This window comes from Lissotriton helveticus, chromosome 7 (assembly GCF_964261635.1).
Source record: "Lissotriton helveticus chromosome 7, aLisHel1.1, whole genome shotgun sequence".
Taxonomy (NCBI): domain Eukaryota; kingdom Metazoa; phylum Chordata; class Amphibia; order Caudata; family Salamandridae; genus Lissotriton; species Lissotriton helveticus.
In genome coordinates this window covers 202,330,789-202,358,465 of record NC_136068.1, presented here as the reverse complement: position 1 = coordinate 202,358,465, position 27,677 = coordinate 202,330,789, and the positions used below count along the sequence as shown (strand labels likewise).

The 27,677-nt window shown below is 43.7% G+C and overlaps 1 protein-coding gene across 1 annotated transcript in view; it reads left to right on the top strand.

Moving 5' to 3' along the window:
- LOC144766706 (thyrotropin-releasing hormone receptor-like) overlaps nucleotides 1–23,107 on the top strand; it is a 422,316-nt gene extending 399,209 nt beyond the window's left edge. The window contains exon 2 of the mRNA XM_078650468.1: nucleotides 22,232–23,107. Within this exon, the coding sequence (XP_078506594.1) occupies nucleotides 22,232–22,648 (417 nt within the window). The 3' untranslated portion in view covers nucleotides 22,649–23,107. The remainder of the gene's footprint in view (nucleotides 1–22,231) is intronic.
- Nucleotides 23,108–27,677: the final 4,570 nt, after the last annotated feature.

Sequence of the window (27,677 nt, the reverse complement as noted above, 5' to 3'; positions counted from 1 at the left end):
GTTTGCACCACTTGAGCGCCAAGTGCAGGATCAGAACATGAACTATGCCATGTTGTATCCAGCAAGGCTACGTGTGAATAGACAGGGCAAATCCAGGATTTTCACAGACCCCAAATTGTTGCAGAAAGCCATTAAGGGATGGGCGAAAGAGCGGCAGAGAAGTCCGGAGCAGACCTGTCCGGAGGGTGCTGTTGGGGGCAGTTTGGATGACCAGGATTAGAGCACATGCATGAAGATTACCAGACAAGGAGGGGACTTGTGGAAGGAACGTTTGGTCTGTACAGGATTTGGTTTACACTGTTGCAGAATCCAAAGTTGAGATTGCGATAATGCATAAAGTAAATTTTGTTACCTAGTAAAGTGTCATGGCTATTGGCAAATTACAAGATTTGTACTGGGCTGAGCTGACCTTGCCAAAAGAACTCGGGGTGCAGGACCCAGGTAATTGAGTTGTTTCCTAATGCACAAATAGAATTGATGGCCGGCGGTAATGGGCATTTAGCCTACTAAAGTTAAACTACAGTAAAGGTAGGCAACATCCACCAATGTGTGTGCACCACAAATTGGGGTAATTCACTTGGTGCTGGAACTACATTGTTAGATGTGATTTTGATATGATACACACCTTGGGAACTGTATTGATTTTTTGTTAAGTGTTTTTGTTTCGGGTCGATGAATATTCAGACGACAAATGGGGAAGGTTTTGAGGTAATCCGCCATGGCGAAGTTGGGGCAGGCCTGGCGTGGGAAGGAGGGTATTTAGACTGCAGAAGTATAGCGATTTTCAAACTGTACAAATGATTTTTTATGGACAGCGCACAGTCTATTTACATATGCGGCAGCGTTCACTATGCAGGCACCACACACCCCCATGACGAAGCCCAGCAGGTCTAGTAATATGGAAGCACTTAGTACGTTCAGAGCCCTCACTTGGAATGTACGAGGTCTCAATGGCCGTAGGAAGCTCAGGAAAGTACTGGCCTACTAGTTTAGACCGTAATTGATGTAGCACTGCTGCAGGAGACACACAACTCACCCCAATAGCCCTATGTTACGCAGCAGGGGTCTGCATGGAGCCTCACACACAGCAGGTTTTTCTTCACATGCACGAGGCGTGCTCACATGGGTAAACCACAAGTCTAATCTTAAACTCGTACCACTAGACAGACCAGGAAGAGTGCTATATGATCTCTAGTTGTAGGGGAAAAGGTATGGAATTACTTATCGTCAACATATATGGCCTGAATTTCGACAATCCCAAGTTTTAAACAGCAGTGTTAGATAAGGTTTGCGGACAAGGGGAAGGGCAACAGCTTTGAGGAGGCGACCTCAATTTAGTAATAATCCCACGGAAGGACAGATCTGGAGACCCGAAGAGGCACATTACGGCAGCAACACGCATAGTTGCGGATGCAATGGCACAGTTAGACTTATGTGACGTGTGGCGTCAGAGATACCCGGAAAAGGGAGGGTATACACACTACTCGGCGCATCATAACTTGCATACCTGTATAGATTACTGGCTAGCTGCTAGGCCGCTACAAGAATGGACTTGAGCTTGTGAAGTACTCCCTCATACGCTTTTCGGACCATTCCCCGATACTACTAGTACTAGACACCGCACAGAAACTTTTCGCCCCCTTCACATGGAGTTTCCCAACCTAATCTCTGCTAGATACTGCCTTTAAGGAAGAGCTGGCGGAAGCAATTGAAACGTTCTTTGCCTGCAACATAGGGTCGGTGGACAGCTTTCACGTGGTCTGGGAGGCATTTAAGGTATATATTCAAGGTATCACAATGACTAAACATTCTGGAGTTCTTAGACTGCTGCGTAAACGACTTGCAAACTTGGAACGTTTGCTTGTTAATCTAGAGGAACGGCTTTTGGCAGGGGCAGATTACAATTTGGCACAAGAGTTCCAAACACAGTTAGGTGAATATCATGAGACGGCGGATGCCAAAATAAAGCACCTGGGTAAATATGCCACAGTCGCATGTACGGGGGGGTAGAGCAACTAGGCGCGGTCTTGGCCCAACTTCTGAAAAAGCTGAGAGAAAAAACGATAGTTGCTGAGATCAAAACATTTGAGGGAGATATACTGACTGAGGAAATGTCCATAGCTGATTGGCTCCAATAGTATTATTCCGTGTTATACTCCTCACTTAGTGGAGGCTCTGAGGCGGAAATTGTAGATTATTTAACACATTTCAAGCTACCTTGGCTTACAGGCACACATCGCAAATTTCATAAGCGGCCTCTGGAAATAGAGAAAATTACTATGGTGCTGGTGGGCATGAAATTGAGTAGGGCGCCGGGACTCACAGTCACTTTTTTATAAAGCACTCAAGGATTTACTAGTGCCGCATTTGGCAACCCTATTCGACGAAATGTGCGAGATGGGTGCTATGCCTCCCTCGATCAGAGAGGCCACCATTGTCGCTATTCTGAAGCCGGACAAGCCTCCGGACAATTGCGCGTCCTATTGCCCACTTTCTTTGATTAATGTGGACAAGAAGATTTTTGCGAAAATTAGGGCGAACCGACTAGTCCCACTAGTCCCGTTGCTGGTCACACCTGAGAAAGCGGGCTTCGTGCCAAGCAGAAACCTAAATTATAATCTGAGAGCGGTGTTTGGAGCGATACAACATACCCGGCCTGAAGTGCGGGCGCTGGCCATTTTCCTAGATATGGAAAAAGCCTTCAACTCTGTCGAATGGCCATTTATGCGGCAGGTCCTGACACGGATGGGGCTAGGGAGTGTCTTCCTACAGGTGATAGTGGTCCTATACAACTTGCCCATGGCCAGGATTAAAATTGGCAACCTGGTAACAAATATTATACATGTCACTAGAGGCATACGGCAGGGTTGCCCCCTGTCACCGATACTGTTGGTGGCGGGAACCTCTAGCTTGTGCGCTACGCGAATATCACAGATATAGGGGTATACGATTCCCGGGCTATGAGCTTATTGTTTCAACCTACGCCGATGACATGTTTCTTTATGTATGCGGCCCTGACTAACTTGTCACCGCTATTGCGGGAGGTAGTGAGATTTGGGGTGGTGTCTGGACTTCGAGTGAACGGGCCAAAGTCTATTATATTCACCCTTACACAGGCTTCCCTCCCATTTGAGCAAGACTACCTGCTGAGGTGGTCGACGGAACCAGTGCAGTACTTAGGAATCAAGATCCATACAGACTCTGAGGTGGTGTTCAGGGGTGGCGATTAGTAGATTAGAAGATGAGGAAGACAGATGGATTCGGTTGCCCCTGTTGCTGCTTAGTAGCGTGTCAATTATGAAAGTGGTAATATTGCCCCATTTTTTGTTCCTCTTCACAAATGTCCCTCTGGTTCTACCTAGCTCCTTTTTTCGCCTGCTTACTGTGTTGATGATTAAGTTGGCTTGGGCTGGCAAGCAGGTGCGGGTCAGGTGGAACATCCTTACATTGCCATATCACATGGGGGATCTGGGCACGCCTGACCTGGACCTATATTACAGGGCAGCTCAAAGCACACATGCTTACCACTGGATGCATGGTCCCCCAGACACGCCCCATCTACACATAGAGAAGGTTGTGGCATCCCCTCTCCCATTGCCAGCTCTGTTGTTTACGACTGTGGACCGTAGAAAAGGGATTCTTGACTCAGTAAATGCTACCAAGCATCCCTGGCAACATCTTCTAACGTTACAGACATGCGACATATTATACTCCCTGTTCGCACCACGTGAGTGGTGTTAATGGCTATCCCCTGTAGAGACAAGGGAGTCACCCATGCACTTAACTCCATTGGAGTGCAGAAGATAGGGGACTCGTTCGAGGGCACCCCAGCAAAGACCTGGGAGGAGATGGAGATCTCGGCTTCGGAAGTGACTCTTCTCACTAGATTTCAGTACCACAGAACACAACAGGCGTTGCTGAATATAGGGGGCAGTAACTTGTCGGAACCAGCGGATCTGGCTCCCCTATCCTATGTAATAAAAACTGACTCTCAGACTCGAATAGTGTCTATGATACACAAGCTGACCATGTGCCACAGGGAAAATCATTAGACTAAAGCCCTCCTGGCTTGGCAGAGGGACTTGGGTAGGGACATTGATGATAGTATGTGGAAATACTGCTGCGACAGCACGAACTGCACATCTTTAAATGGTAGACACAGATTGATTCACTTTAAGTATCGTAACAGGTTTTACTACACCCCAGGGAGACTATGTAGGTATAGAATGAGGCAGATTGCGAAAGCTGTAGTGCTCAGCAGGCTGATTTTTTCCACTTAGCTTGGCTCTGCCCGGGAATATCAGGTTTTTGGGATGTGGTTTTTAGGGAATTGGGACAAGTGATGAATGTAACGCTCTCCCCAGAGCCTGTGCAGGCCCTGCTGGGTTATTCTAAGTCAATAACAAAAGGAGCTCGAAGGCTAGTAGACATAGGCCTGCTACTTGCTAGGCGCAGGGCAGTGATATGCTGGTCGTGTGACCCGATCCCTACGATAGCTCAGTGGTCGGGAGACATGATGAATTGCAGCACATAAACTGAGAACTTTAGTGAGCTCCTCCCACCAAGTAGCAGACCTAAGAACTTCTGGGCACTGTACCAAACATATATGGCTACCAGGGACAGCAGTACTGGGCCAGCCGTCCCTGTTGATCAAGCAGTCAGAGCGAGCACCCCTAACGAATAGACTCACGGGGTCAGGCTAGACCTTTATAGCAGCTCCTAGTGGGGGTGGGGGAGGAACTTGCTAAACTACTCCAGGATCTAATTACCGGTAAATGAGGAAATGTGATGTAAAGATGGGGGCGGTAGGGGGTGTAGACCAAATACATGATGTCATTTGATACAAACTGCATGCTGAACTGTAGTAATGTGGGATGGACTGTATGATTTTCATATGTAATTGCAACTGTTATGTGGAAGGAATCACGGTGTCTTGGTTGTTTTGAAGAAAGTTAATAAAGTACTTAATTAAAAAAAATAAGATGATGTAAAAGGAAAATTGAAATGCGTTGTGCCTGTCAATGCCGTGAATTACATTTTATCAATGGGGTCAACAGGAGCAAAGAGCACTAGGGGCCAAAATAAGAGCTCTATTATCTGCTTTCGACTGGTAGGGGAGCAGCTCAGTAAAGGAAAATGTGTCTTCCCCCTGGAAAAAAGAAGGCGTAGTTGCAGCAGGGACATGGACGTATCTCCCTGTTTAAGAAGTTAAAGTCAGGGTGGAAATGAGCCACTCAGTGAGTGGTACAACAGGAGCATAAGGGGCGACCTTCATTGAAAGAGGACAGGAGTTCAGGGCTGGGGGCAGATGTGTCCTCCCATGAAAGAAGAGGAAGAGTGGAGTCAGTAGAAGTGGCTAAAGAAGAGAGTGTGGGAATAGGTGGTATATCTCTACAGAACAACAGTACATCTGGGTCAGGATGGTGGGCAGGCTTCTATGGAGAAGCAATAGGGGCAGGGGGTGGGGGAACCCCATCCCAAAGCTGGTAGATAAACAATGCATGGGAAAAATGACTTTTTAATTATGCATTTTTGGAATGATAAAGGTCATAATGAAGGACACATTATTATATTTATGTTTTTAATTTATTTAGAGATTATTTCTGCAGCACGAACATGAACCATGATATATCAGAGCACTGTACAAGGTACTGGTTACACTACTACAAGGTAAATAAAGGCTAATAAATATACCTATTTACACATACTTGCTTGTTGATTACAAGAGGTTTTGGTATGCTTTAGTCCTGCCATTGAAATATTTTTCAGTATTACCATATACTGGATGGGCCTGTTGATGGCTGGTGTAGTCGGAAATTGTTTCATAATTCCCGTCATGTTTTGTTCTTTATTCATTATGTTGGTCTTCAGGCAGGGTTCATTTAATTGTAAACATGTAGGGTTTTCTTGAGGTGAGTGTCTGATCCTTCCATGTCTGGTTTGCTTCAGGAAAATATTTCCTGTTTGCTCAACAGTTGAGCTGTCTTGGATCCCTCTTTGATCCCTTGGTTATGATATGTTCTTGTGGAGGATTCCTTCATTATTATTACTATCACCTTGCTCTTGAAGGTAGCCATAGATGTGTTTGTACAAGTTTCTGATGGGAGGGCAGCATAGATTTTGGGTGCTGCCCCAAGAAGCTTAGGGCATAGGTCTTACTTGCTTTATTTAACATTAGTACCTCAATGATTTTAACACCATGTTAATGTAGTAAATAATTTTAAAGCCAGCTTCATTCCAGTTTCATTAAACACCACAACCAGCAATTTACAAACTATCAATCAGAGCCTTTAGATGAGTCAAAGCTGACTATTGTTAAATGCTACTGAAACAGATATCCTCTCATTCAGTGCCCTTCATTGCCCAGAAAATAAAAATACTACTTAAGTCCTCCCTCATTTCAACCAAGAATTGATCTCAGCGTACATGGTTGACAATCTGTGAGTTTTGTTAGTAAATGTCTGACCATGGGCCTTCTAGTTGATTCCGCAACAAACAAAGACCAGGTTTAAATCTTGAATTGATTAAATAAGTATTTGACATCGTCATAGGGAACTTTAAGACTTTTGTTAAAAGGTCATATATAATCTCCTATATTGCCTATGCTCAGGGTCTCTACCTGGGTAATGCTAATTAACACTGAGGGGGATATGTACAAGGAAGTGGTAGAGCATGTTGTTTGGCTCCTTGGCTTAACGACACGCTCCACCACTTCTGAAACACAAGGCTGCACAATATTTACAAGAATGTGGCGCAGCCTTGCATTTCCCCCTGTGATTTAGCAACTTAGCACCAATGCAGGCACCCTTTCACCTGAGTGAAAGGGCGTCTGCGTGCAGGGGAGGATTGGTTATGTGTAGGAGGTGTCCCTTCCTGCACATAAACAATCCTAAAATGCCATTCTGTCACTTTCATGTGTGCTGCTTTATGCAGCACACATGAAAGTGACAATTTTTTTTTTAAAAGGTTTGCTTATCTACAGGAAGGGACACCTTCCTCTACATAAACAAACCATGGCATTTAGCTTTTTCCATGGAAAAAGCAAAAACGAGACCAGGGTTTTCCTGGTCTTAATTTTGGTGCTGCCTCCTGTGTACCCCACCCTTGTACATAGGACCAGTATCAAATACAAAGGGTGTTGCAGTGGAAAGCCCACCACAACACCCACTGCACGCCCCTTTCAAACTAACCATAGTTTGAAAGGGGGTCTTATGTACAAGGCAGCGTTAAGCCATGTTAAGTGGCTCACCGCTGCCTAGCTTCAAGCTGCACCCACCGCAATGTTAAAAATGCATGCACGGCATTTGCGTGCACAAAGTGGCAGGCACCGCGCGGTGCCTGCCGCTTTGTTCACGCAAATGCAGGGGGGGTACCCCCCAATGTGCACCCCCCACTCCCCCTTCACCCAGGGGGCCCGCAACGGGCCCCCGAAGTGAAGGTCCGTATGCTTTTCCACCGCGCAAAAGCCGCCGTGGAAAAGCATACTTTCTACTCCATCATAATATGTCTGGCGGTGTCTGATAGACACCGCCAGCCATGTTAATGCTTTTCCGCCGCGGTCGGAAGGCGACCGCGGCAGAAAAGCGGCGGACAGATTCCAAGACCCACCAGCCATCCTATTTTGGCGGTGGGTCTGTCAAGCATCCGCAGCGGTTTTCCCACATCCTCCGGGCCGGCGGTGGCTTCGGCCGGCCCGGAGGATGCGGGAAATCCGCAATCGTAATAGGCCCCATAGTTTGGGAACAGGACTTACAACTGCAACTCACAATTGTGCTCAGTCTCTATCTTGTTTGAATGAAGAACTGTTTGCACTTAAATCTTTACTGGTAGTTAAAATGTGTAGCATATTACATTTACCATACTGAATCAGACAGTATAGAGATTTATGTATTTCTCAAAAGACTAAAGTAATGTTATAGTTAGATTAGAATTTCAGTGGCAACGTAATGTTTTAAAAGTACAAAACCACTGAATTTCACCATTTATAGTTATCTCTGTTAACTATAACTAATTCCCTAAGGTAATTCTAACTCATGCCCTTGTTATTTAGCCCACATATTGCATCATTCATGACAACTTCTATGACATCATTGATTGTATCACTGCAACAATTGCAATTAAAATATTGATATGTAAACTGTGCATAGCGAGAGCGCATGTTAAAAAACGAATCACTCAGAGCAAGAGGAAGTAATAACGAGAAAAATATATTTCTCCTCCTACTGAGGAAAGGTTAGCATTTTGAAGCATTCCCACGTTTAGTAACTTCAGCAAATCGGGAAAATCTCCAAAATCCATGCCTGGATGCAGGGGGACACCCATATTCCAACGATAGAATGCCTCCCGCATGAAATATAACGTAATATGGCACAAGTCGCTGCATTGCTTTGCATTACTTTACAAAGCCACACAATGCAGTGGAAATCGCCCCTTGTGTGACTTTGACTATATTACTTAAGCCTGTGCATTGTCCTTGAATAGCATTGTGCACCGCAAGGGCAACACAAAGGTTAGATAAAACAGGGCCTAAAACTTTACCCAGAAAGTGTGTAATTTGTGATTTGTTGTTAATCTATTTAGAGATTTTTGGCAAATTTAAGCAAAAAAATATAGCTAGTCACATGTGACCAAAAATTCAAAAAATACAACAATTTGATTGGTTGCAAAGGTTTTTTCCCCCCATCGGTTTACTCGGTCCCATGGGAACCAGTGGTCTTGCAGTACCGAGGAATTTGATTGACTGGCTGCAACAAGAAGAAATATGTTGTGGCCGCCATTACAGGACATGGAGACTTGTATTCTGCAAAAATATAATTAAAACATGTATGAGGGGGTAGGGTATGTGTAACATGAACCTCAGACATTTTCGGAGATGGTCTCAGAGGAACAGTCAGTCAAGCTAAATTAAAAAAAAAAAATGTTGGTTTGATGCCCCTTCAGTACTCCTGCATGAGCCATTGACAGTTACGCAATAATAGTGCAGACCCATGTGCTCCCACACATGTGCCATGGGACGGAAAACTTTTTTAAGAAGCAAAATGTGGGTTTCTGTAGCTGGTTTGTCGCTCGCAGGGACATGGCTTCTTGTCGGGTCTTGGCTGCCAAGGGCGAGGTTGGCCCAAAGTACTGTGTACCCACCATGCTCAGTGTTGTCATCAATAATGTCATTTCAGATTATGCAGTTATATCATTAATGATGTCATATCACATGTCTGGACTGATGTAATATGTAAGGTAATTAGCAATCCATGGCAAGTAGGGCACAAGTTATAGTTAATTTAGGACATGAATTACAGTTACTTGACATAACTATAAGTGTTGAAACTCAGTAGTTTTCTTTGCTTAAAATGGTATGGTTTGACTGACATTTTCATCTCACTATAATGTCCCTTTAACTTTTGGATTTTTCTGAGACTTTCTAAGGTTTTTTAAAAAATAAAGTGAGATATTTTTACAATTCCTATCTATACCTCCACTTTCAACTGACAACACTTTTTCTTTACATAAAGTAAGATGTCCATTACCATGTGTGGCATGGGGTTGAGTAAACCCCTGACGCACATGGACAGAGGCTTGGGGTTGGATGCAGCAGAGCATGGTATGTGGGCAGGCCCAGTGCCCACTCTCCTCAGGCACCCTACTCTCTTCTGCTCACAGCCTTTGGACATGTGCTACTTGTGGTTGGGTACCCTATCCTGCTATGCATGGCCTTCAGGCTTGAGTAGCATGGGGTTGGACTTGCATGGCTGACTATATGATATAACAATATACAAGGAGTCATTTTAAGAAATACAGACCTACTGACTTTGCCGAATAATCAGAGCACTAAAATATAAATACCAGGCCTTTTGACTTTACTAGGGGATCAATATAGCGCAGACTTCAGGTCTTTGTCAAATAGTCACCAATAACCATAATCTAATGTATATTTTATAACTTCACATATAGGAACGTTTAATAAAAGTGATTGTCATAAATTATTATCAATACCGCCTTTAAAAAAACACATTTACATGTCTGTGAGGCTTTTTTGTATACATTTTTCATGCCACAAAATGCAGCCATAGAACCAGCCACCAGAGGCCCCCACATGCCAGCTAAAGAAAGTACACCTCCAGCTCAGAGTGCCATTAAAAAATATGATAAGCTTTCTTGGGGTCATGGATACAATGACACAGTAGACTTACTGATTTTTTTTATGTTGCTAGGGTCACAAACTTGATGGTACACCTGCCCCTTCATGGGCACCATCAAGATCTAAAAAAAGTATTTAAAAACAAATCCTTGCAGCACATTATGGAACTCTACCCAGCAGCAGCAGTGAATGTGAACACTCTGGTCATTTATTTGTGGAGGGTAGCATGCAGACTCCTTTAAACCTTTTCATGATCCCGGGAACCCCTGGGGCTGATTCCTTTTCTTCATAGGGGTGTGTGTGTCCCATCCCAGTGCAAGTGCAAGGAGAACACCGTCACCTGGCGCTGACATCTACTTTTTTGGGAGGGGACTTAAAGCCTCCCTCCCAGTGCAGCTTAAGGGCCCTGGTGGCTCAATCTCCTGAGGCTAATATTTCTTTTTGGGGAGGGGGGCAAGGAGCCTCTCTCCAAGTCACTTAAAGACCCCTGGGTGCCCATCAACTGGGCTGATATTTCTTTACTGGAGAGAGTGCTTGAGGCCTCTCTCTGAGCCACTAAAGGGCCCACAGACCGCCGCTTCCGGAGTCAATTTGTCTCCCGAGCCATCCAGTGGCCCCTTGAACCCAGTACCCTGAAGCCAATAGCAGCAGTGTCCCAGGGAACCAAACCCCCCTGGACACTGCAGTTCCCTGCCTGCAAGATCACGGGCAGGGAGAACTAAAGTTTCCCTGCCCTCACTCTTGCAGGCAGGGAGCAAACGGCTACTCCCACCGTGTGGGAGCAAACCATTTCAGCTGGCTTCCCTGCCTAAACCGATACAGGAAGGAGAAAAAAAGAATTCTCTTTGTTACATCATCATATGGGAGGCATTAAGATTTGATGCAATCCCAGGGTTATAAACTTTTTTAAATCTGGAATTGCATCAAATCCATGGGTGGATGAATGGGAACGCCTATGCTCCACCCATAAAACTCCTCCCAGCTCAAAACGTAACACAACACAGAGCAAGCAGCTGTATTTAGTTATATTACTTTACAAAGCCAAGCAAGGTGGTGCACATGGCCCCATTTGTGGATTTGCAAATCTGAATTAAACCTTTATGTTGCCTTGTGTCACGTTACACTACGCAAGGGCAATGCAAAGGCTTAATTCAGGGCCATGCTGTTGATAGAAGCATTATTCGAAGAGACCATATTACGGAGCCTTTGGGAAAAAAACTACTGTTTTCCCATGGAGGCATGTGTTCATTTTAAAGTCCTGTGCATAATGAATAAGTATAATTACGGAGCAAAATGAATGCAAAATTCAAATGAGAGTGTGAAGTCTATAGCTATGCTCCCAAATCCTTCAGGTCCACCTTTGTGGGAGGCTGGCACTTTCTTATGCGAAACTAGGAAATGCTCTTCCTGTAAACATAAGTTTGAGTTTCTTCAATTGCAGAGCTCAGAACTCCAGTGAAAATACATTTATTCAAATTTTGCATTCATTTACATACTCCAGGTAATCTGTAAAAAGTACTGCATGATGGTTTCTATAATCTGCACTATATAAAAGCTCTCATTCATTTGTTCATTCACTCATTTACTATACCTATCTCTTTGTGGGGACTGTACTTAAATAGAATTCTATTTGTCAGTCATTTATTTTTTTAGATTGAGTAATTTTCCATGTTCATTAGATCTAAACTAAAGCAGATTATTACTGAGGGATTGTGCAATAGAACAAAAATAGTGATTTCAAGCACATGTGATTCATGCAACTCAATACAGACATACTTATATTTCTAAGACACATTTGAAATTAAAGCATCTACATTTCTGAAATTACAATAAAATGGGACCAAAGAAAATTAAATGTCAAATTATTTTGATTGTAGCTTCATCTCCTAGCTCATGTTCTTCACTGGAGATATCCTTGACCCTTTTCCTCCTTTTCTTGCTAATGACGACTAGTGAAATGAAAACACTTGTAATGAATATATTGATGCAACCATTCTTTCATCAATATTTGCATGTGTTCCCAGACTCCAGCTGTGTGCTGAGGTACATTTCACTGATGCTATTAATGCTTAATAGTAACTATTGCAATTATTTGCTTTTCTACATTTTTATTTCCCATAACGCCTTATTTGGGTGGAATAGCTCTTTCTCATGCCCATAATAACTTACCCTGCAATATATGGGAAACGGCCTTTACAACGAAGCCGTTTCCCGAAATCTTTAACCACGCATGCAGTACAACGCATGCGTGGTTACCACTAATGCCTTTACCACGCATACCTTTACTACGATGTTTGTAGTAAAGGCATATGTGGTAAAGGTAAAAAGAAAAAAGGGGGGCTTGGGGGGTCTCCCCCCAAATAAAACAACTCACCATATGTCACGTCGGCGTCAGCGTCGTTTAAGAGAAATCGGAAAAAAATGCCGTTTTCTCTTAACGACGTATGACGTCACCACGCAATTATTAGAGGAAAAGTTTATCCGTGGTAAACGAATTCCGTTGTAACGCATGCGTGGTAAAGGCATGCGTTGCAACGGAATTCGTTGTATCATCATATATTCGCAATATATAGTGTGAACATATTTAGTATGGGCTAAAAAGCAATAAGCATATTGCGGAACTGAAGAGTTTAGTGTTCTGGGTTACACTATGGACTAACAAAACTCAGATCCCAGTCAAAGAAGCTGAAGCTAAAGAACAAACTCTTGAAAAAGCAGCTGGACGAGTGAAGTGGTTCAGAGAGGTTAGGCAATGGCTGTTGAGATTGGGCTGAGGGGGATGTATGACATTACAACGCATGCTTTTACCACACATGCTTTTACATCACAGTTTTTACAACGCATACCATTACAACGCATAGCGCTTTGGGGTGCTGGATAGTGAATAGTTTAATTTACTATTCCAACTCCAGTCCCCGTGGATAGTAGGGAAGGTGTTGGATAGTAAATTAAATCTATTCCCAATCCTAGATCGCCCCCCAGCGCAATGCGTTGTAATGGTTTGTGTTGTAAAAGTTGCGATGTAAAAGCACTGCGTGGTAAAAGTTGCGTTGTAAAGGATGTTCCCTGGCTGGGGGATATGTGGGAGGATCCCAAATCCCTTACTAAAGAAGCAGTACCCTTTTTAAAGACAAAGTTTTGGGACCATATCTAGGAATCCTGTTTTAATGCTGCAGTACTGGGCACCTTAACCAGATGGTTCCTAGACTGTAAATGCATTTTTTTATTTGAAGCTCTTATGGATGAGATTGAACCTCCTCATGCATGTGCACTTTATCCACAATTTAGGTACGGGACATTGCCTCTGAATTACAGTAAAAGCAAATGGAAGCAGGCTACTGTAACTCTACTCAGCCCTTAATCAGTGAACTATTTTATGTTCTTTTGTCCCCCTATGCAAGGCCGGACTAGGAACTGAAAGTAGCCTTTGGAAATTTTGGAAAAAGACAGGCCAAAATGATGTATTTTGCAGCACATGTTTCATTACAAATTTAATTGTATTACATTTTAAAGCACAGTAAATAGTAAATGATGACCTTGAAGAGCACCAGGTTATCCAGCCATTATGCTTACAATTAAGGCAGGTCAGGTGCCTCAGTGCCTGCCTGAACACGAGGGGTGGTGGTGGTAGACAGTGGGTGTGGCGCCGAAAGTAAGTGTATGCGGGCCGCATGGCACCCTGTCCCTACACACAGCACAGTGCAGTAGCTGGTTGGACTGGTATGGTAACTTGGGTTGAATTTAGTAGTGAGTCTGCGAGGCACGCGCACTACTAAATTCAACCCAACTACTGCACCGCAGCACCTCTGTCTGTCTGTGCAGGTAAAAAGCACCACTGCCATTCGTGAGTAAGAGGTCACCTCACCAATGGCAGTTGTGCTTTTTCTCCGCAGAGCACAGGCAGGAGTGCACACTGCACTTGCATAGCTGCCAAGGTTTCAGATTGCTATGTGAGACAGTTTCATAACTTCAGTGAAATTATGAGTGACATTCAATGACTATGAGTGACACTTTCTCACGAGCAAAAATCAAGCAATGAACATGAGGGAAACATATAAATGTCAGAAATTGCACCTTTTTGAGCAACCAGAAACTGTAAGATCTTACACTGCTGCGCTAGTGCTGCTGGGAAATTCCATCTGTAACTGACTCTGCGTGGACTGCGATTGCATCAAGCAACCCACCAACTGCTTAAGTGGTCTCAAAAGGATAGAATATAAAATAAATTGCAGTGATCTGAAAATACAGACACTTACAGCTTGTATGATAGCGGCTATAGTTAGCGGAGCACTATAAAGCTATGCAGACCAATAGTTTGTCAAATTTCCAGGATTTCATTTCTGAAATGGACTGAAAAGTGCCCAGATGAATTTTAGCTTCCAGCACAGCGCTATAAAATGTTCACAAATAAATAAAGTCAACAAAAGTGTATCATATTAGTTGTGGGAAATATTCATTCTAAATAAAACATTAATGTGAGGCAGGGCAATACAAGAAGTTCAGGCAAAACGCAAACAGCTAATGGTGGCGCTGTGGTCTGTTGTTACGCGCTTACGCCCGACCCCTTTCCCAGTGACAGACCCTTGGAGACAACAGCATATGCCCACAGGACCTTGAAGAAGTGAAGGATTTAAAACTAATAATAAAAGCATAGACAGACAATAACTAACACACACAAATGGAGAACGGTGCTGTTAATTTATATAAATGCCTTGCATGGACACCCTCAGGACGCTTCAGTGCTCCCAGGCCCCATTCAGCTTTAGCGGGCTCATCAGGTGGTTATGCTTATTTATTGCTGCATTTTCAAGGAGCACTTCGGGATTCCCCCTCAGCCCTACAGGCCTGTATGCTGCACCAAATTCTCTTGTTGTAATTGTATCACCTTGATTGCCCCTCCCTCTGACCCAGCCTCAGCAGTGGAGCCCCCCACTTTAGGACACCTCCAGCTACATTCATAGTCACACCCTGTTCACATCGGTCACTTACTTGAAAGGGACATTTTTGCGCGCTTCAAGGACACAACAAGTGGACAGAGGCTTTTCACGATAACTGAATTGAGGGAAGTGAACGGGTCACAAGGATCCAGAGGTGGTGCTGGGGACAGTAGTTGGGGGACTGGGGGCCGTTGGCAGAGTAGGTGTAAACCTGAGCCTCTTCAAGGCTTGCTGTGTGAAAGGCCAACACATGCTGCTAGTCTTGACTCACTCTATCAGCTCATCTGCAAATACCATTGACGGTACGGGACAGCCTCGATGACTTCCCATGGCATGGTCCAGGTCGGGCACTCAGAAGAACTCTTGCAGCAGCGGCATTGGTTGCATTGGACTGAGCACCGCTCTCCAGCCGTGATCCGGTCCAAATCATTATGACAGTGGGGCAACTCTAAACTATGACACATGCTCCCGCTCGCGCTGGCCCGCCTACCCTGATTGGCCAATGACACTGAGGCCTCGCGACCTGACGTCAGCTATTTTCGCGGTATATTGTGAAACATTGTAGCACTGTCAGCCGCGAACTGAGCCCAAGCCTGACACAATCTACCAGCTAAGAGCTTTGGCAGTCAGAAGAGGTGCTAACTTGGAGTGCTTCACGAGGCGATTGGCAGTGTTGACTGTGCAGAGCAGCACAAACGTCGGACACAGGCCTGGAAGAAGGTCGGCCTTCCTATTTTTTCTTCGGGCGATTTAAAAAAATAAATGCGGCCCCATTAACAAAACCAGCCCCCTGTTAAGAAACCAACCCCCACCCCTTCTGGCCTCCCGGGGATTGCCCGGTGCCCGGTATGACCAACCCTGCTCCTATGCACAAATCAGGAAAAAGTAGATAATACCGGTTTGTCATCTCTTATCATTTATGCATCCAGCTTAAGCTCTGCAAGTGCTAAGATCAGATACAACAAAATGGCTAGTGTTTGCATTAACAAGATATTTGCTTTACACCTGGCGCACTAGGATGAAGTCATTACCTAGACTAAGTAATTTGGTCCAAATATGAATGTTATCAGGAGAGATTCATCTTTTTCTCACTGAGTATACACAGCACTTTTTGGATAGGCTGAAATCTGTGTAATATGGTCTTAACATTAGGGTTGCATTTACCTAAGACAGCCGTCATATGATTTCAGGGAAACATAGTGCATTAATTAGGATGAGGGTCCATACGCCAATTTTTTAATGTTGATGACTATACTTTTTAATACTTTTTACCACGTTTATATTATATAATTGTGATCTTTTTAAGCTAAGTCTATTTTGTACTACTGTATAATGTATTTTTATAATGAAGATTGTTGTGTATATTTTTGTGAATGATCAGTTTTTGGTTGAATAAATATACTACTACCATTTAGTGTTATTATTGAAGGAACAATTTCATTAGTGTTGGAACTTGCCCTCTTTTTGGTGGCATTCACCCAGAAGTTACCTTCTTTTGCTGAACCCATTTTTTGTTGGCAATGGAACTCTGTGCACTACACTTCAACTAACCAGAGTTAAAGTGCTAGCGCTCTCCCTTTTAAACATGGTAAAATTGGCCTACAGCTAAGTGGCCAATTTAAGTTATTTATAAGTCCCTAGTATATGGTGCTATATGTAGCCAGGGTCTGTAAATGAAATGCAACAAGTGGGCTGCAGCACTCATTTTGACCAGGCAAAATAAACCAGGACAAAACCTTTATTTTTTTGTACTTATTATAAGTCACCACTGAGGTAACCCTAGAGGGCAGGGTACTTAAAAATTAGAACTTGTATATTTGAGGTTACATAAGATGGCCGTGATAAAAACAGCGAAGTAATTTTTCACTGTGGCAAGGCTGGTTCTACCACAGAAAACACTGGGTTACATTAAAACACTTTATAATGTGTAACATAAGTTTGGGAGCAGCTTGAAATAATTCAAGGACTCATCTGAAAAGTAATTTAAAAAACAGCTTAATGGTAAAGTTGGATTTTAAGATACTAATTTGGAAATTACACTTTTTGAAAATTGCTGTTTTCCTGCCTTAACAAAACGTGGCCTTTCTGCCACTGTCCAGTGATACCTAACCCCGGATGGCTCCCCTGGAGTGTTATATGTGTTGTTCCTAGTAAGTTGATAAAGGGCATTTGGTGTGGGGAGGGGTCTTCCTCTCCTGAGCAGGATGGCCTGGGGGCTGCCACTAAAAGGATACACTGGGGCTGCACCCCACCTCATCTTGACTTCAAAGAGTTCCTATCTTGTCACTGTTGGATGCAGCTCATACCTGGGCCAGAATCCCTTTATGTCTCTCACATCAGGCTGGCATCAAAATCAGTGGAGGTAGAGTAGTAACAGAATTGGTTTAGCTGGTCAACAAAGGCTTGCTAGCCAGCCGCAGACTTCAATGGGTATAAGAGTGGACTCCGCAGACCTCAGAAAACTCCTGGACCTCTGTGGATCAGAGGGACTGCCCTGCTGTCTGAAGAACTTAAACAATGGCTGGGCCTATTGCTTTGAAACCAGGACCCCAGTGATGACTTCAAGGATCTGACGCCTGACTTCCTGTTTGACCCAGGTGAACATAACAAGCTTCCAGAATCCTATATCCCTGCAACTGACATGTTTACCAGTCCCAAGTAAACCTGCTCAGGACCCAGCTACTGCCCACTGCTGGAGTGAGTTCTAACCCTCAATGGTGCCCCCAAGATCCTGGAGCCTTGGCTATTGCAAAATCTGAAACTTATAGGCTATTTGCTAACTTTTCTTCCAAAGAACTGGCATGAGACAGAGGACGCCATCAAGCCAAAGCTGTTAAACTCAATCACCAGTCAGATTTAACTTGCTGGTTTGCCTGCTGCAGTAGATCTGACTTCCATAAACATCTAAATGCACAGTGCTTCATCAGGACTGATGCTGAGCAATGAGCCATAGATATTGAGGCATTCTGAGGCACAGGTTTTGTACTTCATCTGCCTTGAGCTTTGCTGCTTTGTTGATGACTGCACTTGGACTCCGCTTTTCAGCAACCCACCATCATTTGGCCCTGCTTTGTACAAAGCTGCTGCTTGCCCTACAAGCGTCTTGTCGATAACCACTTTGCATTCAGAAACGTTTCTTAGTCCGATTGTAAACTTTCTACCTGGAGGACCCTGGTCCCTGCATAAGACTTGCACTCCATCGCAGTCGACTGGAACTTTTGACTTTGACCCAGTATAGTCCCACCAGATACCCAGGGTCGGGGTTTGCGCTTTTTAGTGCTATTTTCAACTCAAACTTTAAAAATGCATATCTCTGGTTCTACTTATTGGATGTTTGTTCTATTGGTGTAATTTTGTTCTAAATTGGTTTTAGAGTTTTCTTGTGTTGTCCCTTAATTATTGTTTGAGTGCTGCTTAACTACTTTAAACACTGCCTCTTAGTTAAGCTTGACTGCTTTGTGTCAGGCTACCAGACGTTTGTGGTTTACTCTGACAAGGACTGTGATTATTATTTTAAGTGGGCTCCCACCACCTCAACGAATACTCCAGTTTCTAACGATTAGATTGAATACAAGCACATATTAATGTCCTAATTGCATAGAGACTAAAACTTGATTGTATCTCTGATGACTGAGAAAAACACACCTGTAGTGAGTTCTAGTGCCAAATCTAGTTTTTCAACTATTGGGTCCTACTATATTTATAATTGCCCAACTTTCTGTCTCACTTTCTCTCTCTTTATTCATCTCCCTGTCTCTTTGTCTCTCTTTCTCTGTCTCTTACTCAGTATCACTCGCTCTCCCTCTCCATCTCTCTTTATCTCCCTCTCTCCATCTTGCACTAAATCATTGTGTCCTTCTGTAATGATAAAGGGAATAGCAATATTTCGTAGAAGAACAGACAGGATGAAAGTGGACAATATGAAATGTAAATGTAAATGTACAGGAATTTATATAGCGCAAATCACCGAGCGGTTTCTAAGCGCTTGCTTAGGGAACCCGTCCTGGTATTCCCCTGTGAGATAACCCCGGCAGGGTATCCGCAAGGTGAAAGCCAGGCATCCCGCCGCGAGGGGCCGTTGGGAAGATTAAGCAAGCTATTGCCCAGAGTCACAGAGTGTGAACCCGTGAATCGAGTAGGCACCGGAGCGAGAATTGTCGAGTCCATGGACATTTTAGGACTCAAGACCCCGCCGAGCCGGGAATTGAACCCTGGTCCCGGGCTGACCTCTGCTTCCAGGTCTGCCTCCTCTAACCAGTGAGCCACACTTCTCCACACTAATATCCCCTCTTCAGCATCATCATGCTGCACCTTATTCCATTATTTAATGGTATCCTATCTTGTTATGCAGATGGAAGACTATCCTAATGAAGCACATTGATTTAAACATGCCTGTTATTGACCTACGGCTTTAGTGAAATGCTTCTGTGGGTAATGTATTAGCAGTCCACTGAAACATGTTTGTTTTAATTATGTCAAGCCTAGGCAGATCCAACTGCCATTATTCCTATTTTAATGTATTATGTACTAAACTCTACATGGAGATTATATTGCTGTGATAATAATCCAATTAGTTGAAGGGAAATAGTCTGTAATAATAAATATAGATTATTATATTTCTATTAGTTTTAGAGTTTTCTATAGCGCGAACAAGACCCAGGGTAGGGTATCAGAGCGCTTTACATATCGAGCAAGGGGACAACCAATTTAGTGAAAACACGTTGTATAACAAAGAAAAGCAAAAAAGTAACAGCATATAGTAAAAGGGTTCGGGTGGACCGCAGCATTGAATAAAAACAAGTTTGAGTTCGTATAGGTCTTAGCTTACTTTCATAACTCGAAAGTAGAGGAAATTAGGAGGTTGTATAGCTGGGGACATTAGACTTGTATTAGCTTTGTGCAATCGGACTCAATCAGAACCTTGATACCATCATTAGGAGGAAGATTATAATTACTTCAGTTCCTTATTCATTGCATTGCGCGGTAAATGATATACAGGATCCCTTGTCATGCTGACATGAGCATTAAATGTTGCACAACACACCAAGCAGGTTTTTTTATGCCAACCATATAAAAAGACTTTTATACCATACTTTCAATATTGATTTGTTTTGAGGAAAATAATTGTCCATTGCACAATTTAGGTGTATTTAAAGATATATAGGAAATAGCCTTTTGGTCCCTGGTGATACTATTAACATTAGGTAAGTGTAAAGTAGGTGATCTTTCTTTCTGTTAACTTCAGAAATGTTTATTTAAATGTCTCTAACTTCACGTTCAGCACAAAGTTGGCAATGAACAGAAAAAATGCTAGTGGAAATCCACAGAGAAAAAAATGGGATGGAAGGAAAATATTTTTTTGTGAAACATGTTTTTACATGACGTAGAAACGTTGCAATGTCTCAAAGTGCAAAATGTGTTAATTTTACAGACCTAGAGATTTTGGGCCAGAAGTACAACTCGTTTTTGCAGCCACAAATGGGAGATCCTCCAGTTTGCGACTGCAAAAAAGGGTAATGACATGTAGAAATGCTATTTTGCGAGTCACTGACTCGCAAAATAGCATTTGCGACTGCCGCTATTAGGAAGGCACATCCCTTCCTAATAGCGAGCCACCATGCCATTTACAATTGTTTTGCAACCACATTTGCGGCCGCAAAACATTTGCAGTTTACCACCTACTTCAAGTAGGTGGTAAAACACTTGCAAACGGGAAGGGCCCCCAGGGGACACCTTCCTCTTTGTGAGTATGTGAGAAAAGGATGTATGACGTTACAACGCATGCTTTTACCACGCATGCTGTTACAACGCGGTTTTTACATCGCATACCATTGCAACGCATAGCGCTTTTGGGTGCTGGATAGTGAATAGTTTAATTTACTATTCCAACTCCAGTCCCCGTGGACACTAGGGAAGGTTATTGGATAGTAAATTAACCTATTCCCTATCCTAGCGCGCCCCCCAGCGCAATGAGTTGTAATGGTTTGCGTTGTAATGACCGCGTTGTAATGGTAGTGCTTTGTAAAAGTTTCGTTGTAAGTGATGTTTCCCGTGAGAAAATATTATTAAGAGCAGGCAGTGGTCCCAGGGACCACTGCCTGTCCTTAAAAAAATGAAGTGAAAAGTATCATTTTTCTTTTTTAAATGCATTCAGTTTTCCTTTAAGGAAAACGAGCTGCATTTTAAAGAAAAATTATTTATTAAAAAGCAGTCCCAGACATGGTGGTCTGTTGGCCCCAGCAGGCCACCATCTCTGGGAGTGCTAGCCGTTCCCAATGGGGTCAAAAATTGCGACAGCCTCATCAATATACATGAGACATGGAATTTGCGACCCCATTGGGAACCCCAAACAGTGTCTCAGACACTGTTTTTCATCCAAATTTGTGAGTTGCAAATTGCAAGTGGCAAATGTGATGCAATTTGCGACTTGCAAATTGGTGGGTCATACATCTAGCCCTTTAATTCTGCACAAAAATTATAATTTTTTTTATATCATTCAGATTAGCCTAGAGGTAGAACTTTCGAAAAATACATTACTTTGATAAGAATGATCCAAGAGCTATCACTCATTCCCATAATTCGAAACATATGAGAACCATCCCTTGATAAAAGTGTTACATCTGAGAGATCACACCCTTCCCAATGTGGAACCTAGTTAGGAGACGTGGCATATTCTTCAATGAATGTTTGATGGAAATCAATGATTATGTTTGCTAATTTAAGTTATGGAATCAGAATGATAGATGACCCCACATTTCTATTACATTCAGGGATATTTAAAATCTTATAGGTAGGTCAAAAAACAGGTGCAATCAATGATGTGCCTGTTTTTGCGTAGGTACTGATTTTGCTTCTGCAGCTTACACCAGAATATAAATAAATCTACAAGTGTATTTTTCTGGAAAAAGACATATTGAATATTTTTTTTTCTGAGTGATGTTTTAAGACTTGAACACGAGAAACCATCATTGATGTACACTTAATTTGAGAAATTCTGGCCACATAGAATGTTGTATTTAGCAAGAAACGTTAAACTGTTAGAAATAAAAATTAATGAACATTCAGTCAGGAATTGAAATGAACCTAATCAAAATTTCCAAATTCTAGGTCTTCTTTTTTAAACACCTCAAACGTTATTGTCTTTTTTTATTTCCTATAGGTCACTAAAATGTTGGCTGTTGTGGTAATCCTGTTTGCTCTTCTTTGGATGCCTTATCGAACTTTGGTGGTGGTAAATTCTTTCATGGACCCGCCCTACTTAAATGTATGGTTCCTTTTATTCTGCAGACTATGTGTGTATCTTAATAGTGCAATTAATCCAATCATTTACAACCTGATGTCTCAGAAGTTCAGAGCTGCTTTCAAGAAGCTATGCAAATGTGAGCAGAAGAGAACAGACAAGGCAGCCAAGTACAATGTCCCGGTGTACTACAGTGTTATGAAAGACAGCTCTCATGACAGCCCTGACCATGATCTGACCGAACAGGAGGACCTCAATGGATTCCCTGGGCCAACAAAAAAAGTCAACTTTACAGACAAATGCATTGACACTAGAACAACGTATAGTGTAGCGTAGAATAGAAAGTCTGAAGTGAAATATTTTAATTGTGTGAACAACAATGTTGGAAAATGATATTCCAGAATTCTCTCTGGTTTGATCACTCTATCTGTGTTGTTTGAAGAAGGGTGTTGTAAATACTGTACAGGGTTGTAACATATAGAAAATGTACAAAGTTCTGATATAGCTAATTCTCTGTGTAATGACACACATTCAAGAAGATGTTTTCAATCCTATTTTGCCTTCTTTTATGCTGTATGAAGTGATTTGACTCTTTGGATATGCTGTTGTCCTCCTTTTCCATGCTGTGACATTGTTGCTGCAGCTGTTGTCCCCTATTTGTTTTCATTGTAACTTCATTATTCGGGATGTCTTATTGGAACTCTGGTACCTTCTGTGGTATGGACTCAACCATGGAAATATTTTATAAAATAAATATTTCTTTTATGTCCACGTAGAGCGCAGAATAGTATTTGAATAACTCTAATAAAAATGTGTTTTGCTAAATTTACATTGTGCACATATTTAATGATGCATATGGTAGTCAACATTTGCTAATTCTTTCCTGTTTGATGATTAAACCACTTCATTGATGAATTGTGAGAATGTGAAGCTCATGCTGCATTTTGTGTGAAACTGTGTCATCATTTACTACATACCTAAATGAAAATTCAAATCAATCTCTTGGAACTGCACTTAGGGGCTCAATATGATAGCAGTGAATCCACCACCGGCAGCCTGCTAGTGGTGAATTCACCACCAACTTGTGGCCATTCTCCGCCTGCCCAATATGATGGCAGGTGGTTTGATGGCAGACAGGAAGTCTGTCCGCCAGGGGTCCGCCACAGACAATGGTTCCGATTGCCTGGCGGACCCAGAAAGCATATCTAGAATGATGGCGGTGCCTAACATGCACCATCCACTATATTAGAATGCTTCATCTCCGCCAGCATTGAATGGCGGTTCACCCACCATTCAAAGGCTTGCAGAGATTGACTTCAGCAGAGACACTTTCCTTCTACACTTGGGGGGCACCTAGGCTGCCTCCCTACATTTCCCTGCATTATGTGGCAGGCACCGCATGGTGCCTGCCACATAGTGCAGGGAAATGCAAACCCTGCATTTTTACCATTGCAGCGGGTGCTGCAGCCTGCAGCACTCACCGCAATGGTAAACATGCACAATGCGACCGCCACCTTGGTGGTCGCATTGTATTTCCATGGGTGGGACCGCCGCCATATATATGCGCGCTGCATCACATTTGGCGATGCAGCGCGGGTAACGAAATTTGTTTTATTTATTTTTTTCGGTGCTTACCTGACATCCTCCATATCCCGCATTTTACAACCCCCACCCTGCCCCTCCACTGCCTGACGTCACCGCCCAGTGTAACGCCCTGCACGAGCCGTGGCTGATGAAAGTTTTAAAAGAATACAATGAAATGAATCAATTTGTTTTATGTGAACATTAAAACCTTGCATGTTAGAAATCAATCGCAGTGATTTGAAGCAAGAAAACAGTATCACTGAGAAATTAAAAGGAAAAACAGTGAATTTTATGTAATTGCTCACTGTAATGCTTCTGATTCTTGTTTAAACTCTGAAAGCATATAATTTTATTTGTAAGCAAATAAAAAAATGAAATGAGATTCTAGTGCTAGCATGCTTTCAAATACATCTTTTAGAGAAAAAAATCAACTGCAAATTTGTTGTTAAAATGCAGCGGTATGCTGATATGAAATGGAAACCAAATTGCTGTTTAGAGACTAGCGATATGGAGGGATTAAACTGCTTTCAATAGTCTGTAATGTGGAAATTGCCATTGACAATTACCAAACATCTTTTTTTCAAACAAAATGCTCAGCTCAATAAGATCTTCTGAGACAGATACACGGCTGCCAAAAGAGTGTTGTCCCCAGCAGAGATGGAATCTTGCATAAGCTTATTCTAATGGGATGCATGGGCCTGGGAAAAGATAACAACAGAGTATGAAGGAATGGAGTTTAACAGAAAAGAAGCTACCATACTAAAAAGCGAAGAACTATCATGTATGCACTGAAACAGGTTAAGGTTAATTTAAATTGCCTGAGTGAATTTGGAGAAGGGACGTTTCAATGGACATGATTTAATCATTCATATTTTATAGAGGCAGTAAATATATCATAAACTTAACTACCTGTGAATAAAAGATAAAGTATAAAGTATGTATAAAATGGCTGTTTGCAGATTTAGGAATAGAAGAATCATAGGTTTACTTAGTATATCTATCACAAGTTAAGTTTGGAGTAGTGACAATGTAGAAAAGCTGCAATCAACTAAACTTGGTCCAAATATTAATATGAACGCAATGTTTGATACCCTCAACAAAATTACCTTTGTAGTCATAAAACCAAATATTCCCATGAAATATTATTCCCATTACATATAAAGAGCAAGAGTAAATCAATTTCAGGCTTGGGGAGGCGAACCAAACAGAACACCCCTAAATTTCTTGGGAGTGTAGAGGAAGCAGGTTCTTTATGGGGAAAATTATTTTCACAACACAAGAGAAAAGATTGAAAAGAAACATTCAACCAATGAGCAAAGGCGCTGATTTACAGCAATGCATGTTGTGCCATGTTTAAAATGAAGAGGTGTATAGTCATTTCAACCCAAATTCGTATGCAACTACAGATTAACAGTAAACTATAACCTGCTGCTCTATTTCTCTAATCTCTGAAACTGACAGAAGGAAAATTCCCACTCACCAGTAAGCATAATTTTCATAGAAAAAAACTGTATCATCATGCAAACTTACATACATATCATCATTTTCAGTTTTTGGGAGTAATATACCCATAACAAGCAGTGCCACAATCACAAAAGTCCTAATTAGCATGCAATGAGATGAATCATTCTATCTTGAGCTAAAGTGGCCATATGAAGCTTATTTTGTGGCTTTTACATTATATAGAGTGCTGTATGCCTACAACATAAAAACACGTTCTTGGAGTAATTTGAAGTTCAGATCCATCTACCATTGCACACATATTTTTGCTATTTTCTGGACCTCAGCAGGTTCAACGTACATTTCAAAGGAATCCTATATGATTTACTCAGTTACAAATGTGCTATTAGACTAGCTAAGCTAACTAGCTAAGTCCTCCTACTTCACCACAAAAATGAGGTTGGCCACGGATGGTGCACAGTCTAAATATCTATTCCTACATATCGACCTACAGTATCAAAAATATGGAGGTGAAGAATATCGATGGGGGCGTGGCTTGGAGGCCGATGGAGCTGGCTGTCTGAGAGCCGAGCTCCTTGTCGGACCCCATGAAATCCTGAAATAAGAGGCCCTAGCTGCCCGCCAGTGGCGCCGGGACTCGCTGATCACAGGGATACCATCCCGGGAAGCCACCCGACGAGCAGGATGGCATGCAGAGGGGGCTCCGGGCTTTTGAGCAGCCCGAGTAAGAGGGCGAGAAGGCAGCACAAAATGACGGCGAGCCAGGGAAGAATGCCTGGATCGCCGGCGGTGGCGACATGAAGCGGCTGGACGCCCTGTGCAGATACCGCTGGAGCTGAGGCGGTGAGCGGTGACCCCCGGGACCCGGGAAAATAGGAGTGGGCAGCCGCGCCTGCATAGAGTGCACGCAAGGTGCTTGGATGCCGAGATGGCCCGAAGGGTAGAGGCTCGGAAAGTGCAGGGGAAGCGTCATTCGTGCGTGAGGATCTCGGGTCGGAGATCTGGGTTCCGCCCCCCCGAGGCTGACAAAGGCTCACGGCAGTGGAGTTGGAGAGCGACAGGCTGGGAGCACCTTACGCCTTCCACGAGTCCCGGTGAGTGGTGCGCGGCCTACCTTGCGGCCCTCAGCTGCTGAGGCAGTCAAAGAGTCGGGCGGTGGTCCCCTGCAGGCTGGGGTCCATGCGGGCGGAGGCACGGATCGAGGACTGGAGTCCGGCCGAGTCTTGCTGAAGGCCGCTTGCCTGGGAGTCGATTTCAGAAGGCGCCCGGACAGCACACGGGCACAACTTGGAGGGGCACCCCGGAATCCCAGAACACGCTGGACAAGGCTATACGGCGCTGCTGCCACGTGTGGATGACCAGTAGTGCGGGGCCATGGAGGAATGAGCGCATGTGGCAGCTGAGCTGTGCTGGAAGTGAGGAGATACACCACTCGCCTTCTGCTGGCGGGTGGAGCATAGGCTGGAGGGCAGCTGATTATTCTGCCCCCCGAGAGGAAAGCTCAGGCTGCCTGGGACTGCAGCTAGTAAGTCAAGACGGTAGCGAGGCCCAGTGAGGACAGTGTCATGGCTGCGCCTCCCTATTGCCGCAGGGACCAGAGAAGAGGTTTGCAAACCCAGAATTAGGAGCCTCACGTTTGTCTGCTGGGTGGCTGGGAGAGACCCTCTCGGGCGGGCGCCACCCCTGGACACTGGTGGGACCAAAAGGGACAGGCGGTGTGTACCTGGGAGCCTGAGTGGTAGAAGTGAAAGCGCTGGCGCCCTGTGATTGCCTCGGGCCAAGAGCCATGGGGAAGCCGAGGGGAAGGCCGGGCGGAGCAGCTCAGCAGCCAGAAGGTGAGCAACAAGCTCTGGGAGACTTGGAGGGAGCGGAAGAGGCCCAGGATCCGCAGCTGCAGCGACAGTTTGATCGTATCTTGACGGCAATAGCGGAGTCCCGAACGGCCTTGCAACAGGATATTGCGCAAGTGGCGACGGGGCTGGGGCTATTGCAGGCAGACCACTCCAAACTGGTGGACAGGGTTAAGCAAGTGGAAGTGACAATACAGGAATTAGGGCCAGCCCAAAAGGTACTGGAAAACAAGATGGTGGTTGCACTGGACCGAATTCAAGCACTGGAGAGGAGGGCCAAGGACGCCGAAAGCTGCAATAGGCGAAACAACATTCGTGTCCTGGGACTCCCTGAAAAAGTGGAGGGGTCGGACATGGTGCTATATCTGGAACAATGGTTGCGGACGGTGGTGGCGCCGGAGGGCTTGTCTTCCTTTTTCACGCTGGAACGAGCGCATAGGGTGCCTGCTAGGCCCCCGCAGCCGGGACGT